This window comes from Staurois parvus, unplaced genomic scaffold (assembly GCF_062004578.1).
Source record: "Staurois parvus isolate SC_StPar_1 unplaced genomic scaffold, SC_StPar_1.0 ptg000066l, whole genome shotgun sequence".
In the NCBI taxonomy this organism is placed as follows: domain Eukaryota; kingdom Metazoa; phylum Chordata; class Amphibia; order Anura; family Ranidae; genus Staurois; species Staurois parvus.
In genome coordinates, this window is record NW_028317862.1 from 10,293,178 (window position 1) to 10,313,494 (window position 20,317).

The following is a 20,317-nucleotide window of genomic DNA, read 5'->3' on the forward strand; positions in this document are numbered from 1 at the left end:
CCTTACTTATAAACAATATAACAAACCCACGAAGAGTATAATATTACCAAGTCTGCTGCACCTATCTATGGTGATAATAAACAGCAGATATACACTCACCGGCCACTTTATTAGGTACACCTTGCTAGTACCGGGTAGGACCCCCTTTTGCCTTCAGAACTGCCTTACTGATCCATGGCATAGATTCAACAAGGTTTTGGAAACATTCCTCAGAGATTTTGGTCAATATTGACATGAGTGTTGCCTTTCTATCATTTCGAACCAGTCTGCCCATTTCCCTCTGACCTCTGACATCAACAAGACATTTTTGGCCACACAACTGCCGCTCACTGGATATTTTCCCTTTTTCCGACCATTCTCTGTAAACCCTAGAGATCGGTATGCGTGAAAATCCCAGTAGATCAGCAGTTTTTTAAATACTCAGACCATCCTGTGTGGCACCAAAAACTATGCAACGTACAAAGTCACTGAAATCCCCTTGATTTCCCATTCTGATGCTCAGTTTGAAGTTCAGCAAGTCATCTTCACTATGTCTAGATGCCTAAATGCATTGAGTTGCTGCCATGTGATTGGGTGATTTGTGTTACCAAACAATTGAGCAGGTGTACCTAATTAAGTGGCCAGTGAATGTACATACTCAGATGTATTCCTGATAGGATATTACACATGTATTGAAATATTGGTGCACACTGGAACAGCTAGTACATACTCTCTGAAAATGGTATTCAAAAGGTTCTGTATATGTGAACACATGAAGCATGGTTTCCCTGTGTTTGACATGTTAATCCACCGAATCCTCATATTCAGAGTAGTGTACATCTCTGTATTTATTTGATTGTATGGCATTACAGTAGTAAAGGGACATGGTAATATTTTAATGTTCTCAACAGTGTTGTGAACCATGTGTGTGCTATATAAATATATCCAGGAATTCCCCCAAATTATCATGAGGGTTGTGTTCTGAGAAACAAATATAAAGTATATTACTGCATTAAATTATGAGACATGCCTTGTTGTTCTATTTTCAGTTCTATATTTTTTCTTGTTTTCTATTTTAATCTTCAAATAAAATGCAATTATCCAGAGTATAAGTATATGTATATCTGTGGAAAAATGAATTTATGCTCAATGTGACCAAGTAAATTAGGGTTGCCTTTACAATAAATTATGAACTTAACTCAGGTAAGCAAACATAAATATTAGTTTTCATTTTGCTGAGGCTATTTAACTGGCAACAAACTTAAAGTAGACCCAACTGTTAACTTCCATGTTCGCATTAGAGAGAATGATATCTCTTCCAACCGTAGAGCCTCCCGAGATATTCAAGTCACTTATCCCAGGAGACATCTACTTCAAAACAGTGGGTGGAGGACTGGGGACCAGAGATGGCTGCCTGATTCAGGAAGAGATACATGGTTCCCGATTACATCAGAAAGAAAATTGGAAGTGTGAGAACCAGCATGCAGTGACAGATTGGTGGAACACAGAAGGAGAAGGCTGGATTCACTGGGAGGGGTATGTTTTTTGAGGACAACCCATCACACAGTTGCTGGACTAGAAAAAATATGCAGGGGAGTTACATTCCTCTTTAAAGCGGTAGTAAACTGCAACTAAAAAATAAAAATAAAAATTGTGCTCTTCAGGATGTCACTGGGCACAATTCACTAAGCGGTATCTTACTGCATCCGAGTATACAGTAGGATACCGCATAGCATTTTTGAAATAAAACATTTGAATTTACCAAAAAACACTACTAAAATACCGCATGAGTTATTTTTCAAGTCATGAGGTATTTTAGTAGTGAAAACCATGCGTTAATGTTTCAGCTGTCAGCGAGGTTCCCCACTGCGGCATTATCATGATTGATGTTGGATCTACTTTGGGGGATATTCTTTTGCTTTTCTTCTTTTAATAATGGACTTGTCAAAGACTGTCTCCTGTCTTTATTCACACCACAGGGTTTTTTTTTGTGAAAGGGTAGCGATACCATGTACCCATACTCATTCACATGGGGGGGCGGGATCTGGGGGCCCCTTTACTAAAGGGGGCTTCCAGATTCCGATAAGCCCCCCACCCCCCGGCCCCCACAACCACAGCCCAGGGTTGTGGGGAAGAGGCCCTTGTCCATATCAACATGGGGACAAAGTGCTTTGGGGGGGAGGAGCTTGGGAGCAAATCGCTTATGTTAGGACACTCATATTCACATTCATTAGTTCTGATTTCGGGTACGATTTTAATTCCCAAATCGCACCTGAAATCGTGGCGGTGTGAACCAGGGCTAAATATATTGGAATTAGTTCTGACTGGTTCCTTCAGTTTTACATCCACAATCCAAAAAATTTTGGCAAGTGAACCCACTTTGATCAAAAGCTGGTCCTTCTGCTGCTGTAGGGACCTTTCCTTTGTGGGAGGAAAGAGGGGAGGGCTGATGGGAACAATCTGTATACTCTGCAAAGTGCTGTAGAATGTATTGTCATTATCCTGAAAAAAAAATTGATGGTCCATTGCTTTCCTAGTACTAGCCGTAAGCTTGGTTCTGTTAACTGTTCCAGATAACAGAAAAACTACTATGGTTTAATTTTTCTTTCCTTCGCTTTCCTGCTTTAGAGGTGCAGTTTATTCAGAATGTGGTGGGGGGAGGAAAGACACCTGTAGTCTCTTGCAGTTGCCTACAACTAGTAACAATCATGTAATAGCCATAGCTCAATATATAGGCGTACCTTGGTTTACGAATGCCTCGGTTAACATAATTTTCAGTTTACGAATGAAAATCTATTGAAAATAATGCCTCTGTTTACGAATACGAAGCAAGTTTCCGCAGGATGCATTGCGCCTGGGAGGTTTATAGCACTGGTCCCGTGCCTTTAAAGTGAACTTAATAAAGAGTTTTGAACAGATAAGACTTTTTTTTTACTTTTTTCTGACCCCCGAACGGATTAATTGGTTTTCAATGCATTCCTATGGGAAACCGCATTTTGGTTTACAATTTTTTTGCAATATGAAACATCCCGGAGAACGCATTAAATTCATAAACCAAGGTACACCTGTATGTGGTTGTAGATTGCATTACACAGAGGCTGGCGGAGAGAAATGTCAAGGTTACCATTTGCAAGGTAATGTCAGATGAAAGAAATGTGACAAGTTTATGAGCTGTACCAATAAATCCTCAACGTTTTTTTAGAGATCCATACTAGCTAATACGTTGGAATTGTATTGAAAGGTTTATGAGTGAAACACACATTGCTTGGACCAATATACGAGAGTGCGGAACTCTGAGCCGTAATGTCATCACCAGGAAGTTAAGATAGATATTTAATTAAAATCTTCACTCAGCTGCCAACTTGTACATAATGAAAATCCCCTTCACCTTGCACTCTTAATTAAGAAGTCTTTAATATCGGAAAGATCGAGACCTTGTCTCATAATCCTGTGTTCTGTAATAAAGGATGACATGCTATTCTGGTTGCCTTGAAAGATACAATGACCAAATCTTTCCTGTAGTAATACAATTCCTGTTTAGTAACTATAACCCTGAAGTAATGCAGTTAATGGGATTCACCTTGAGGAGCTGTGCAAACAAGGAGTAATATAATTCATATGCATTAGGTGTAATCCTTCTCATTAATATAATTCATGTCTGATAGCTGTAAAACACCAGGAGCAATGCAATTAATCTAATTCAAAGTTTGTAGCTGCATAGCCTAGTTGTAAGCTAGATGTAACGAGATATGATTCATGTTTGATAGCGATATAAGCTAGGAGAAACATAACCGACAAAATTCATGTACAGCCGCTGTGAAAACCAACTGTAATGCAATAAATATAATTTATTATTAGGAGATAGTAAACTAGAAGTAACGCACTAAGAAAAATACCATATGGTCACAATGTCATAACCATAATCATTTTTATAGCAACCCTGTCATATAGGTAAAGCTTTTAACCACTTTCAGTCCAGACACTTTCACCCCCTTCCTGTCGAGGCCAATTTTCAGCTTTCAGTGCTATCACACTTTGAATGACAATTGCGCGGTCATGCAACACTGTACCCATATGAATTTTTTAGCATTTTTTTGAGACAGATAAAGCTTTATTTTGGTGGTATTTATTCACCACTGGGATTTTTATTTTTTTTGCTATGTAAATTAAAATGTCCAAAAATTTTGAAAAAAATGTGTTTTTCTTATATAATTTTGCAAATAAATAGATTTCAGCATAAATCTTGGCCAAAATGTATTCCGTTATATTTTTAGTAAAAAAAAATAACCCAAATTAGTTTATAACCAAAAATTATAATGTTTAAACATTTTTTTTGACATTTTTTTAATTGTTTTTATATATTTTATTTTTTTTTATTTTTTACATACTGTTACCCTAGCAGTACAGTGTCACCATGGTGACACTGTACTAATTGTGGGGGGTGATGAAGATTTTTTTTTTTTTTTTACACTGATTGCTTTTACATCCATGATGGATGTAAAAGCATTAATTTCTCCTGCTCTCTAGCTGCATTCTTGCAGCCATTGAGAACTACTGAGTGAGATGTGATTGGTCACAGCTTGTCACATGGTACAAGGCTGTTGTGAATAGCCTTGTACCATGTGACCTCTGCGATCATTCACAGATTTCACACGCTGTAAGCAATGATGTCACAAGTGACATCTAGCTTACTACTCTGCATGTGATCACTGATTGGCCAGGATAAGCAAATATTTTCTAAGTACAAGTCATGTGTATTTGTACTTGAATCATGCAGTGCGTTGCCTATTTCTTCCAGATCTATGCACTAATCCTGTGTGAAATTTCCCTTTGTGCGGGAGCTGTAATAAAGACTGATCACTGCTGATCCCTCTCCTTATGCATGGTGACTGGTCTTGTCTCCACCCCCTCCTGAGTTTTCTGCAGGGTAGAGCCTGCTGAGTCCCTCCCACGGCTCTGCGCTCTGTACAGTCTATGTACAGCCCAGTGATGATGTCACTGCTACTTTTACAATGTGATAACTGGATTTGCAAATGCATTTGATGCGCACAAAGTGGATTTTTATCATTTGTGGCCATTGAGGAATATTTAGGATAGGATAATAGGATTTAATTATATATGACCACTTTATGGTATGTTTGTTATGTAACAACATAACTTAGAGATACTAGGTTTACTGTTTAAATCACTTGAGGTATCTATTTATATATATATTTATATCTATGTGTATTTTTTTGGATATACTGCAATTAATTCACTTTATGAATTAGTCACATATTTATTTGGTCACGTAGTACAAATGGTTATGTTTATATACACATAATTCATTTTTTAGAGCGCCACACTATTTATTTTTTCATGTTTACACTGTATTAGGTATTAGCAGGAGAGTGCTGGCAGCTTTTTAGGTTGTGTTCCTTGTACCATTTATAGCGCAGGAGGAATATTGATCATTTTTGTATGAAAGTTTTTGTGCCTGGACTTCAGCTTTAACACCTTCCCGCCGGGCCTATTGCAGATTGACGGCCGGGCGGGACACTCCTTGTTGTGACTGGGCATCGTATGACGTCCTGTCAAAACGAGCTGCCATGGGGCCATGCAGCAGCGTGATCTGTCACCGGCTATGCCCTCGTGACACTACACTGGCCCGTTGCCAGTATTATGTGACCACTGTGACCAATCACAGCAGACCATATGTCAATTGCCTACAATGGATGACTTCCTGTCATGCCATCCATTGTATACAATTATGATGTTAGCTGTGACTGGTCAAAGCAGTCACATGATACAGACAGGGCCATTCACAGCCCATCTGTTTAATGTGATCAGCTTTGCCCAATCACAGCTAATCACAACAAAAGACTGAATTAATCAGTTTCATTCAGTAAAAATTATTGCAAATATCAATGAAATACATTGGTATAGGCAATCATAGTGTGTTAAAAAAAACAGAAAATCCTGATCACTTGCCCAGAGTAATTCAATGTTACTATGGTAACATTGTATTGCTTTGGTCACAATGTGCTGAAAAAAAATAGTAAAAAAAAGAAAAATAATGTAATAAAAAAATAGAAACATTTGAAAAAAAATACAAATTGAATAATTTTTATTATTTTCACCAAAGAAATGTAGAAGAATACATTTTGACCTAAATTTATGAAGAAATGTTATTTATTTGCCAAATTTTATAACAGACACGAAGAAAAGTGCGTTTTTGTTTTATTTAGTAAAAAAAAAAAAACTCAGTGTTGATGAAATACCACCAAAAGAAAGCTCTATTTTTGAGAAAAAAAAAGATAAAAATTTCATATGGGTGCTGTGTTGCATGACTACCATTCAAAGTGCGACAGCGCTGAAAGCTGAAAATTGGCCTGGGTAGGAAAGGGGTAAAAGTGCCCAGTATTGATGTGGTTAATAGTACTTGTTTGCTTTAACCACCTCCCGTACGGCCGTTGTATATAAACGGCTGGACGGTGGCAGTTCAGGGTCGGGTGGCCGTTTATAAATGGCCTCCCCGCACACTGGTTGTGCGCGCTCCCTGGGAGCGCGCAGCACTGCAATCCGGTGCCCGCTGTGTCCTCCGGACACAGTGGCACACCGATCGTCGCACGGGACCTCCGTACTAGGTCCTGATCTTACCTTTCCTGCTGCCTGCACCACTGAACTTCACTCAGTTCATGAGAAATGATCCCCTGAAGTCTGATGGTAAACCAGCACTTCTGGAGGTGGTGATGTCCTGTGTCCCCTGCCACTTACACTGGTTTTTCCTGCTGATTTCAGGTGAAGCCAGTAAGAGCTGTGGCTTTAAAGGTGAACTCCAGCCTTACCTATAGTTCTGTACAGTTGCACAGGCTCCTCTTCTATACTGAAATGCTTAGTCTGATTTCACTGCACACTGTGAACTTCATACAGTGTGCATTTGAAACTGCAGAAAGTCAGTCCATCTCATTTCCTGACTGGCGGGCATCCATTATCATCTAGCACTTTCCTCCTCAGCTGTATTATCCCTGTCACATCCCTTTCATTCATTAGATTTCAACCATGGCAGCTCAGCATCACATGTGGCTTTACCTAAGGTGGTGTGCATTAGGAATGCCCACTTCTCCAGACTTACATTCACTCATCAATACAGATTGCTGTGATGTTTTTAGGAAGGTACAGCGTGAACAGCTACCCCCCCCCCCAATCCCACACACTAGCCATTATCTGCCTGAACTGCATAGAGAGGTGCAAAGACCCAGTGATATAATCAGATATATAATATAATCTAGAATAAGCATGTAACTAAAACAGAAGGGTTTTATTTTAAAATGTCATTAGCATGTTGATGAAGGAAGAGGGTGGCATGTGGGGGGAACAGAGAAAACAAAATATAAGCAGATTGAGTTACAGTCTTTATGGTATGCATGTGAATCTGGTCAATTTACTGTAATACAATATATTTAAAGTTGTTTCTTTCTAAGGGCTTGTTCACATCATGGCGCTTAAATAATGCCCATTGGTGTGATGTGCTGCCATTCATGTATTCATGGCACCCCAATACACCCTAAGAACCAGGAATATGAAGCGAGCGCTTACTGTAGCACCTAATGCACCAAAAAAGTAACCACAAACTTTCTCAAATGAACAGATCATAAAACGTAGTGCAGCACTAAAATAAATAAATGCCAATATATTATTGTCTAAGTTAGAATATAAGTGACCAACCAATCATACATATAAAATTCAATATAGTGTCCAAAATCAACCATTCAGATGGTGGTGGTTATCCCCACTGGTGGACAATGGACAGGTTCTATATATTCTATATATCTCCCCGTGTGTATAAATCTGGAAATCCGGTGGCGTGCGATCAAGATGGAAAGATTGCCCACTCACCGGAAGCGCAATCTTAATGTGCAAAGATCAGAAAAACCAGGAGCGGGGGTTCCCTTGATGGTACAGCCTGGAACAAGATCCTCTCCTCTGCAGATACAGGTAATAGGGATATCCCTCATAAACGCCTTGGAACGGGTAAACTGCAGTGGGGTCTGGTCACTGGCTCCCTCCTCTAATCCCAGGATCTTTCCATCTTGATCGCACGCCACTGGATTTCCAGATTTATACACACGGGGAGATAAATAGAACCTGTCCATTGTCCACCAGTGGGGATAACCACCACATCTGAATGGTTGATTTTGGACACTATATTGAATTTTATATTTATGATTGGTTGGTCACTTATATTCTAACGTAGACAATAATATATTGGCATTTATTTATTTTAGCACTGCACTACGTTTTATGACCCCAATACACCCTGCCAACATGTGTTGCTGTATGCTGCCAAAGATGCTACATGTGCAGCACAGTGGCTAAATGGTTAGAACATCCGCCTGGCAGTACTAGGGTTGTTGGTTCGAATCCCAGCCACAGCACCACCTGCCTAGAGTTTGCATGTTCTCCCTGTGCCTGTATGAGTTTCCTCAGTTTACTCCGGTTTCCTCCCACACTCCAAAGACATGCTGGTAGGTTAATTGGATCCTGTCTAAATTGGTCCTATTATGTGTATGTATGAATGTGAGTTAGGGACTTTAGATTGTATGCTCCTTGAGGGTTAGGGACTGAAGTGAATTTACAATGTATATGTAAAGTGCTGTGTAAACTGACAGCGCTACATAAGTACCTATAATAAATAAACTTACCTTTTTAAGTGCCGTTCTTTGTGTTAGGCAGCTCATTCCAAAAAAACGGCTGCCTTAACACAATGCATGTTTGTTTGTTAACTTAACAAATATTAATATTTGTTACTCTAAAGCATGTGAACACACAGCCACAAACGCATTCAATGGAGTGAAATGAGCCCAAATGTTCTACTTATATATATTACAAAGCAGATGCCCAAAAGCAGGGAAACCATCAAACAATGTTTTGTATTAAAGACATTCCATACTTCAGAGAGACACATCAAAAGATGACAGTGAACTGATCTGGTCTGCCACTCTTTGTTCACAGGTTACTTGAGCAATAGCCACAAAGTATACGGTGGTGTGTATAGCACCTTTTGTTGATTAAAGCTTACATTCTGCAACATCTAAAATCCATGACCATGTTTAGGGGCACGTCTGTCCTTCCTTCAGCACATACCCTGTTATCTTTGATGATGCTGTATCCATCCACGACTCGCCTTGATGTCTTTGAATTTTTGCTTATTCGTCCCAGCAAACACAGAGTGCGACCTCTATTCCTCATTACCTTCACAGGAATCTAAGTGGAGACAGTTGTTCTCCATGTGCTCTTTCTATAGATTGCTCACTGTTAGCATCCACTCCTCTGTACAAATGGTTACAGTCTATGATAAGTGATTTTTTTTAAAGTGAACCTATCAGACATTTTACATTTTTGAAAATTACCTACTAAAAGCTAGAATCATGAATATTACCTAAGTAAGGGTTCTTCTTTGCAGCATGATGGCTGTCGACTGTTCTTGGGACAGTTCAACAGCACTTTAAAAAAAAATATGGGGGAATAATGAAACAATGAATGTGACATTCACCAAATATTCACTGCATCGGAATATTCCTGGTTCATGTGTTTTAAATCACAGGTAATTATTAACAGCAAGTGAAAGTTTGGTGAATGTTACATTTACTACTTTATAACTATGCCCCATAGTGTTTTTAATGAGCATATATTTTGAGTCATTTTTGCAGTGTTCTCTTTTTTATGTGATTTTAAAATTTCCACAAGATTACAATTACATTTTTGTTATTATATGTAGTACAAGGTGGATTAGCTACTTCAATGACCCTGCCTAACTTTATGTTGAAAAAAATATCAGTTACATAAATAGTGCATTGTCATCTGACTCATAGGGGCTGATTTAGCAAAGGCAATTAGGATATTCACTTTGCAAGGAAAAAAAAAATATTTTTGTTTGTACGTGAAGATGGAAGTCAATAGAGCGTTATCTCATTCACTAAGGAAAAATTCCCTTGCAGAATGAACAGCATATTTGCCTTTAGTAAATCAGCTCCTTAAACTCGCATTGTGAAGCAGAACTATAAATCCAAAAATCATAAAAGACACTGGGGTTGATTTACTAAAACTGGAAAATGCAAAATCTGGTGCGGCTGTCCATGGTAGCCAATCAGCTTCTAACTTCAGCTTGTTCAATTAAGCTTTGACAAAAAAAAACCTGGAACCTAATTGGTTTCTATGAACAGCTGCACTAGATTTCGCACTGTCTAGTTTTAGTAAATAATCCCCTATATGTTCCCTTTAAAGTCTCCTAGAGAATTTTGCTCCACTCATAAAGCCATGGTTTTTCTATAAAAACACTCAGAAACTTTTCTATTGTCTGACAAATTATATGACTAATGCATAGGAATTCTGTTCAGTCTACACAAAATGCATTTCAGCTGTTATGTGTAACACTTTAAAGTACTCTATCTAAACCTTAATATTCACTGCAGGGTGGGATTCTGTGCCAGTCACCTAAAGTGGAGTTCCACTCACAATGTCAAAAAATAAGTCAACAGCTACAAAAACTGTAGCTGCTGACTTTTAAAAAACAGCCACTTACCTGTCCTTTGGTCCTGCGGTGTGTCCCCTGCAGCCCTTTTCACAGGCCATCCTGTATTCCTTGAGGCCGGCATCTTCAGTGTGGGCACCCGGCTGTGATAGCTTGTGGCTTCACAGCCGGGTACATACTGCGCATGCACGAGTAGCGCTGCGCTTCATGAATGGTCCTGTAGTCTTCTGGGACCTGTCACGTGTCCCAAAAGACTACAGGGAGGGAGGGAGGACACCTTCTGTTTCCGATCGCCTAGGCGATCGGACCAAAAGTGGGAGCGGGTACCTGTCAAATTCGGGTAACCCTCCAAAGGTGCCAATCCTTAATGGGGAGCGGGGGAGCAGTCCTTAAAGCGGAACTTCCTCTTTTGGGTGGAGCTCCGCTTTAAATCTGTTGAATCCTTTTGATTTATGGGCAGCACAGTTGCTAAATGGTTAGCACTTCCGCGTGGTTGTACTAGGGTCGTTGGTTCATATATCAGCCACAGCACCACCTGACTGGAGTTTGCATGTTCTCCCTGTGCCTGCATGGGTTTCCTCCGGGTACTCCAATGACATGCTGGTAGGTTAATTGGCTCCTGTCTAAATTGGCCCTAGTGTGTGTATGTATGAATGTGAGTTAGGGACCTTATATTGTACGCCCTTGAGGGACTGATGTGAATGTACAATATATATGTAAGGCACTGCATAAATTGACAGCACTATATAAGTACCAGAAATAATAATAATACATTGATTATGTGCATACATTTGCAAACTGGTCTATCTTTTTGGAATCCAGTATATTCCCTACACCTCCCTGCAGAAGCCTAAGTAGAAGTGTTTCATTTACCCAGGATGTTTGTGTAGTGAATGTCCCATTGCTGCTGACAGTTTCTTATACTCCATTCTCAGCACTGATTAAGGCAAAACATGGCAATCAACAACCCACTCTGAAAATACTTCCACTCATTCATGTGGGAAATGTTGTATATGACAGCCACTTCTAACTTTTCAGCATTTGGTAGAATCGTTTTTATTGAATTTACACTGGAAATCTAGAATGTTCCCAACACTAACTCATCATCCTCATCCATCATTGCACCTCTCACCTGTAAACAGGGCCTGATGGGCACAGACACCAATTTAACGAGGAGAACGCTATTATCATTATTAGAGATGAGCGAAGTATTCAAAAATTCGATTCGGCTGATTCGGCGAATTCGAGGAATAAATTCGATTCGATGCGAATATATTCGCTGCGAATTTAACTTATAAAAAGGGTGTTTCTAGGCTTCAGAGAGCCTTTATATATTAGTGCAGAACACTGTACCCTTAATTTAAATGCCCTTGGAGTCTGCTGGGGAAGAGAAATAATACTGTCAGTCAGTATGACATGCAGATGAGTGCCGTCGATCTTAGAATCACCGCACACTTCACTCATTTGGGCAGTCACGGGGCCAAAACCAGAGTGTGGAGCCACAGTGTGGCGGTGGAGGCAGCAGCAATGGGAGGCCATACAGCACCCTATGACAAAATGGAACCCACCAGCAGTGTGAGGAGACCTGAAAGTGGCACATGGCAGAGTGTGGCGATGGAGACAGCAGCAATGGGAGGCTGTACAGGGACCCATGAGAGACTCTGGACCTGGCAGCAGCATGAGGCGGTACGGGGGCCCATGGCAGATTACGGGCCTGGCAGCAGCAATGGGAGGCCCGTAATCTGCCAGCACCCTATGACAAAATGGAACCCACCAGCAGTGTGAGGAGACCTGAAAGTGGCACATGGCAGAGTGTGGCGATGGAGACAGCAGCAATGGGAGGCTGTACAGGGACCCATGAGAGACTCTGGACCTGGCAGCAGCATGAGGAGGCGGTACGGGGGCCCATGGCAGATTACGGGCCTGGCAGCAGCAATGGGAGGCCCGTAATCTGCCAGCACCCTATGACAAAATGGAACCCACCAGCAGTGTGAGGAGACCTGAAAGTGGCACATGGCAGAGTGTGGCGATGGAGACAGCAGCAATGGGAGGCCGTACAGGGACCCATGACACACTCTGGACCTGGCAGCAGCATGAGGAGGCGGTACGGGGGCCCATGGCAGATTACGGGCCTGGCAGCAGCAATGGGAGGCCCGTAATCTGCCAGCACCCTATGACAAAATGGAACCCACCAGCAGTGTGAGGAGACTTGAAAGTGGCACATGGCAGAGTTAACATGTTTGGGGCATGATTCATGGCGGATTTAGTCAGTTGTGTCAGGAACTGGTGGTTTGAAATCCAGACTAATCCACGCCTGATTCATTTTCACAAACGTGAGTCTCTCCACACTTTGGGTGGACAGTCGTGTCCTCCGCGGAGTTACAATACCTCCTGCCGCACTAAACACGCGCTCCGATGCCACGCTACTGGCCGGGCATGACAGCCTTTCAAGGGCAAATTCAGCGAGTTGGGGCCAAAGGTCAAGTTTCGTTGCCCAGTAGTCAAGGGGATTGTCTACCTCGGTTGGCAGGGTGCTGTCCAAGTAGGCCCAAGCCTGTTGTTTGAGGTCCTGCTCCAGGTCCACCTGATGCTGCTGCTGCTGCGGCTGGTTAGTAGTTTCCTCACTGCGCTGGTGAAGAAAGCTACTCATCATCGACTGCAGACTGAGGCAGCCGCTGCTGGTGGAGCTGCCACTGCTCCTACCACCCCACCCCTCCCCTGCTGCCATGGCAGCGGAACGCGAGCGCACAGGGCCCACAGTGTCTGAGGATGGACGTTGGCGCAGAAAGGCAGAGACCAACTGACTACATAGGTGGTTTTTATAGTACGTTATTTTGGCCTCCCTCTCAGCAGGTGTGAAAAAGGCCACCATTTTTGAACGGTAGCGAGGGTCCAACAAGGTGGACAGCCAAAAGTCATCCCTCTGTCTGATGGTTATTATTCGGCTGTCGCTACGCAAGCAACCGAGCATGCTATGGGCCATTTGTGCCAAGGAATGCGAGGGACTCCCTGCCTCCATCTCCACAGCATACTGCCACGGTGCGTCTGGGTCCTCTGTCTCCTCCTCCTCCTCTACCAGATGCTCCTGCTCCTCCACTCCTGTCCGCTGAGTGGAAAAACCACCCATTTCACTCAATAATTCCTGAGCACCAATGTCCTCCTCTACCTCCTCCTCTTCTTCCTGTCCTGCCCCCACAGGGGTCATGTGGCGTTGAGATCTGTGCGCCACGTCTACCGCACCCTGACCAGCCATTGTTAACAGCATTTGTTCCAGGACGTGCAACAGAGGAATGACGTCGTTCATCCCATAGTCCTGCCGACTCACGAATAGCGTGGCCTCCTCAAAGGGCCTGAGCAAGCAGCAGGTGTCACGCATGAGCTGCCAATGGCTGACATCTAAGTTACACAGGGGAGTACCTTTATCCGCTTGTAACATCAGGAAATCGGTGATGGCCTTTCGCTGTTCGTAAAGGCGGTCTAACATATGTAGGGTTGAATTCCACCTTGTTGCAACGTCGCAGATCAGGCGATGCTGTGGAATTCCGTTCTGCCGCTGCAGCTCAAGGAGGGTGTGCTTTGCGGTGTAGGAATGGCTGAAATGCATGCAAAGTTTACGTGACATTTTAAGGATGTCTTGCAGTGGGATGGTGGATTTTAGGAACCGCTTGACAACCAGATTGAACACGTGAGCCATGCATGGCGCATGGCACAACCTTCCTTGACGCAGAGCAGACACCATGTTCTTTCCGTTGTCGGTCAACATGGTTCCAATTTTCAGTTTGCGCGGAGACAGCCATCTGTCGATTTCTCTGTTCATTACACTCAGAAGTTCCTCCCCTGTGTGACTACGTTCGCCAAGGCATACCAGGTGCAGCACAGCGTGACACCGTTGCGCCCTGCACATGTGATATGCCGGTCGGGTAATGGGACTTGGCACGGGGGTGGCGGCCGAGGACACGGCAGAAGAAGAGGTGGTAGAGGCGGACATCTTTGCTGGACCAAGGACGTGCAAACGTGGAGGCAAAAGCGGCGTGACCTGTCCAAGTTGCTGGTGCGGCTGTGCCGGCACCACGTTCACCCAGTGGGCCGTAAATGACATGTACTGTCCCTGACCGTAGTTACAGCTCCACACGTCGGCGCTGCCGTGCACTTTGGCAGAGACCGACATGCTCAAAGACTGGCCCACCATCTCTTCTACATGTGAATGCAGGGCTGGCACTGCCTTTTTGGCGAAGAAATGCCGGCTTGGCACTCTCCACCGCGGCTCGGCACAAGCCATCATTTCTCGGAAAGGTGCTGAGTCCACCACTTGGAAAGGGAGGGACTGCAGCACCAGCAACTTGGACAGGAGGACGTTCAGCTTCTGCACCGTCGGGTGCGTGCTCGCAAACTGTTGTCTCTTGGAAACGGATTCCAAGAAAGACTGCTGAAGGAATCCGTGAAGAGGAGTAGCAGGAGAAGGAGCATCTGAACGAGCGGAAGATGCCAACGAGCGACAACTCCCCTCAGCAGAGGTGTTGGAGCCTTGACTGGCTGATAGAGGGTGATTGACGTCGGGTGACGGAGCAAGTAACGGAGCGGGTGATGGAGCGGGGGCTGGGGCAGGCAGAACCGCCGTATCTTTATCACGGTTTTCCCAGGCCACCGAATGGCGACACTGCATATGCTGACGCAACGCTGTAGTCCCAACATGGGCCCCCTGGCCACGCTTGACTTTCTGGCCACATAGTCGACATACGGCTACGTTTACTTCCTCTGGCGGCTTGACGAAAAATTGCCACACCGCCGAGTAGGAAACTTTGCCCCCCGCTACTCCTCACTGGCTGACTGCTACTTCCTCCGTGCACACCGGCACCACTACTGGCCGTGGTGGTAGGCTGCAGTGGAGCTGGTGCTCTACTCCGTGGCCGTTTGCCTCCACTGACACTACTGCGACCCTGCTGCCTCCTGGGCAACCCACCGACTGTTTTGCTCGCTGCCAAGCTAGCACCCTCTTCTCCTGATGATGCGGAAGCAATAGCCTGATGACGACGAGGCTGCCAAGTGCGATCAGCCTCATCATCATCATCAATTAGGGTCTCCGCCTCACTACTAGCCACCTCGGCTGCGTGTGGGTCAGGAGACAGACCTGTCTCCAGACCAGCTACCGAGCCACTCTCCTCGCCAGTACTTCTTCGCCTGGCTGCTGAAGAGGCGGATGTCTCCCCCCGTTCCTGACCGCCCTCTGTTAGCTCGTCCTCACTGTACAGTGGGGCTGAGCCCACAGCATGCGATACTTCGCTTGGTGAGGGAACACCAAAGGACAGGGGCAGGTAGAGGACACGTGATTTCAGTGGGCTTGCTCCCGGGCCATGCCAACTAACGGTTGTGTCTGACGTACCCACCGACCGTTGGCTGTAGGTGTCAGAGGTGACCTGGGAAGAGGAAGACGACCGAGCCAACCAATCGATGACGGCAGGGTTGTCGGTGGAGACACGGCCGCTGGATGACACCGGGAGCACTGGCCTCTGGCTGCGACTAGTGCTGCCTCGACCCCTTCCTCTGCTGCCACGTCTGCTCGCTCCTAAAACATGGCCTCCTCTGACACTCCTCTGCGTGTTGTCTGACATACTCTTTAATTCAACGATTCTGTGTCCCTGAGTAACAGTTCTGTGTCCCTGAGTAACAGTTCTGTGTCCCTGAGTAACAGTTCTGTGTCCCTGAGTAACAGTTCTGTGTCCCTGAGTAACAGTTCTGTGTCCCTGAGTAACAGTTCTGTGTCCCTGAGTAACAGTTCGGTGTCCCTCAGTAACAATTCGGTGTCCCTCAGTAACAATTCTGTGTCCCTCAGTAACAATTCTGTGTCCCTCAGTAACAATTCTGTGTCCCTCAGTAACAATTCTGTGTCCCTCAGTAACAATTCTGTGTCTGTCCCTGAGTAACAATTCTGTGTCCCTCAGTAACAATTCTGTGTCCCTCAGTAACAATTCTGTGTCTGTCCCTGAGTAACAGTTCTGTGTCCCTGAGTAACAGTTCTGTGTCCCTGAGTAACAGTTCTGTGTCCCTCAGTAACAATTCTGTGTCTGTCCCTGAGTAACAATTCTGTGTCTGTCCCTGAGTAACAATTCTGTGTCTGTCCCTGAGTAACAATTCTGTGTCTGTCCCTGAGTAACAGTTCTGTGTCCCTGAGTAACAGTTCTGTGTCCCTGAGTAACAATTCTGTGTCCCTAAGTAACGATTCTGTGTCCCTAAAGTATCTGTGGCCCTAACTCTGTCCCTAATACAGAGAGGTCTGTCTCTCTTGAATGACCGGAGGCAAATGGAGAATTGTAAGATGGCCGCAATTTATAGCTCCACCATTACACAGTGCTGGCTGGCTGGCTGCTGATTGGCTAATGCGATCACATGTCATGAATGAATGCATTATGGGTCAGCACGCCTTGTCTGCGCGCCTTCCCAGAGATCCCCGCTCCGTCGCCACACATGTCGCTGCCATTTTTGGAAAAATTTCGATTCGCGCATCCGAAGTCTGCTAATTTTCGGATTCGGCGCGAATTGAATTTTTTCTAATATTCGAAACGAATTCCACTTCGCCAAGTTCGATTCGCTCATCTCTAATCATTATACATATCATCAGTATAAGGCAGACATCATTAAATGGTAGACTGCAGTCCAGACCTATACCAGTACCAGTTCTATGTGGGCCATCAGCTAGACAGCCAGTCCCCAGAGAAGGTCCTCTCCTCTGCAGTGATTGGTTGTTAAGACTGCAGGTGTCCTAACAATCAATGACGTCCTAGGCATGCCACGCCCCCCGCATCACAGTGGGACAAAATTGGAAGTTCCCACATTCAGATCTGCAGTTCGCTCTGCCTTCCTGCCTGGTGCTAAAATGTACGAGGGCACTCTGATAGAGACACCTGATGGATGGGGTACTCTGATGGGGACACCTGATATAAGGGGGTACTCTGATGGGGACACCTGATATAAGGGGGCACTCTGATGGGGACACATAATGGAAGGGGGCACTCTGATGGGGACACATAATGGAAGTGGGCACTCTGATGGGGACACATAATGGAAGGGGGCACTCTGATGGGGACACATAATGGAAGGGGGCACACTGATGTGAACACTTGACATAATGGGGCACTTTGATAGGGACACCTGATAAGGGGGCACTCTGATGAAGACACCTTATGTAGGGGGGCACACTGAAACTTGACAATAAATATTAAAGAAATGCTATGGAAATTGTACATTGCTCACTTTTCTTTGACATAAAATGATTACATGTATACTAGGATCTGAGTCATAGCACAAAAATTAGATTTGGACCTCTGCAGGATGAACATTTTAATGACTGAACTTCCTTTAATTTTAATTCAATACCCCTGTGGTCTCAGGCAGTCATAATAGTGGTGCATGCATTGGACTTGTAAAGGTATAGCTGTACCCCCTCTCTACTGGACAGTCTTGTGTAAAGCTTGTTAGACAGCTCTATTATACATCTCTATAGCTCCAGAGATGTTCTTACATACAGCGTAGGCCTGGGAAGTGGACAGGGAATCCACACGGCATCTAAGGCCTGTGGGTAGCATTTACATCTTATGAGGGAAGCAAGGGAAGTCCAAGCTGTATGTTACACAAACAATTTTACTGTAAAGAGCCCTTACAGGCAACAATTCGATGAGTTACTAATGATACCTGGTCAACATGCCAACTGTGATAAAGTCAGAAAGTTTGCTCACTGCATCAAATCTAAAGTTCAGTAAAATCCCCTACAGAATAAGCATACGCTGCTTCGTGGTTAGCAAAGAAACACTTGGAAGGTGTTTTATGCCTACAAAAGAAAGTTTCTTTGGATATAAAAAACACTGTGTAACCCCAAATTCTTCACTTCCAACAATACATCAAGAAAAGCACCTCGGCAAAGGTTTTTTTCAACAAAACCAAAGCTCTCTGTTCAGCATAGAATGCAACAGTTAGAAAGCTGTTAAGGTCTGAGGGCATCCCCATATCTACAGCAATCCATCGTAAAGGTCATTTTTGGAGTCCACAAAGATAGGGACAGACTAAATGCTTAATGTGGCTTAATGTGTAATAAACTGCCTAAATCTCAATCAATTGACTTGAAAATTTTCACAGCCCAAGTGCTCAATATCCCAAACATGTCCTAGACGTTTCATAGATTTTGGCCTGCCACAAAGAAATTGGGGGACATTAAGCTTGTTTTTTGGGAGCTTAATGTGGCTTAACATACAAAAAAGAGCTTAGATATTTACCAATTTCCCCCAAACTTCACACAATAGACGACTCTATCAATGGCAACATATTCTGAAAATTTTAGATCATTTGGTAAATCACACCAAAAGAGTTGTACAGTTTAAAGGTCACATTAAAGGTAGAAACTTTTCTGAAATTATTTTTCTTTGTCTCATCTTCTTACATCACAGAAACGTGAGTTTTTTTTAACAGCAGTATGTCGATTTTTTATATCCACTGTTTATATTCATGAGCATTGCTAAGTGCTCAACCTTAGTACAGTCTACCTCCAGGCCAAAATCTATGAAACTTCTAGGACATGTTTGGGAAGTTGAGAACTTGGGTTGTGCAACGTTTCAAGTCAATGATTGATTGAGATTTAGGCACATTATAGTACCTTAAGCTCTTTTTACATTAAGCTGTTTACATTAAATGTTTTAGCATTGTAAAATATAGCTTTATGCACTTGGTCTCCTGGAGGAATAAAGACTTTTAAGGGAGATGCAAAGCAAAAAAGTTTACCACTTCCTCCAACTCCATGTTTTCTACAGCCTAAGGAAAACTGTGTTTCTGTATATTCAGCAACAGGGACAGGCTGAAACAACCTGACATATTTATTCCATATGTAGCTGCATACCATTTCTACTCATTTCGCAACCACTCATATGCTATACTCACAAAGAAGTATCTTGGAACGTCTACTGCTAGCCTCTCAGTCTTCAGCTCCCACGTCACAGGCCGTGGGGAGTTTAAGATGAACACCAGAGGTTTATGATGAATAGAGATTGCTGGGATTGGGGTCAGATGCAATGCGACCTGTAAATAAACATAATGAAACAAGATTAGGACATGTATTTTCCAACCCTGTGAAGAACTGCACACACTGGTACAGCTGCTCTGACATCAATGATAGATATTATGAACGCACTGTATGTACCATGCAGAAATTAGTAAAGTTATCCCACGGATACTGTACAAGATGCATGTAACCAGATCCACTCAGTTATAGTCAGATTGGGAAATAATTGTATAATTAAGGAAATATTGCGAAGAGGAGAGCCATGGGGTGTCTACGCATAAATGTACACAATTGGCTACTGAGCGTAAATACTAATGTCAAAATCAGACTAAAACCAATACAAACATTTATCCCACATCTATTACTGTCTTAAAGTGCATATAAGGGCAAAGTGGTTTTTCTTAATTCTGGATGGGGTGGGGGCCCCATCCAACCTCTGTCAGGTTTTTACTTATATATATCTAAGACACAATGATGGAAGCTTTGGGGATGTCAGACAACAAATGCTTAAATATTCAAACAGTAAATGCTTATTAGAAATACTTATTACTTATGAAAATGTTTTAGTGTAGTGCACAAAAAGTAACAATAAATATTTTTTTCTATTAAAATGTTATCTTTTATTTAAAAAAAACTCCACAAAGTCCACGAACACCATTCAATAACTCTAAACCTATCATATTTTTTTATTTATTGTCTGAGATACCTGAAGCTATCAATATTGTTTCCCATATATATTCTTTTAGATCTCATTTGTCTTATGATCTCTTTTTTCTTTACAT

The 20,317-nt window shown here is 43.3% G+C and overlaps 1 protein-coding gene across 4 annotated transcripts in view; it reads right to left on the minus strand.

The window, feature by feature from the left end:
- The window catches only part of TGFBR3 (transforming growth factor beta receptor 3), a 326,559-nt gene that overhangs the window by 136,028 nt on the left and 170,214 nt on the right, over positions 1-20,317 (minus strand). For all 4 annotated transcript variants that reach the window (XM_089668928.1, XM_089668931.1, XM_089668930.1 and 1 more), the window contains one exon: positions 19,415-19,552. In XM_089668928.1, the coding sequence (XP_089525054.1) occupies positions 19,415-19,552 (138 nt within the window). The remainder of the gene's footprint in view (positions 1-19,414; positions 19,553-20,317) is intronic.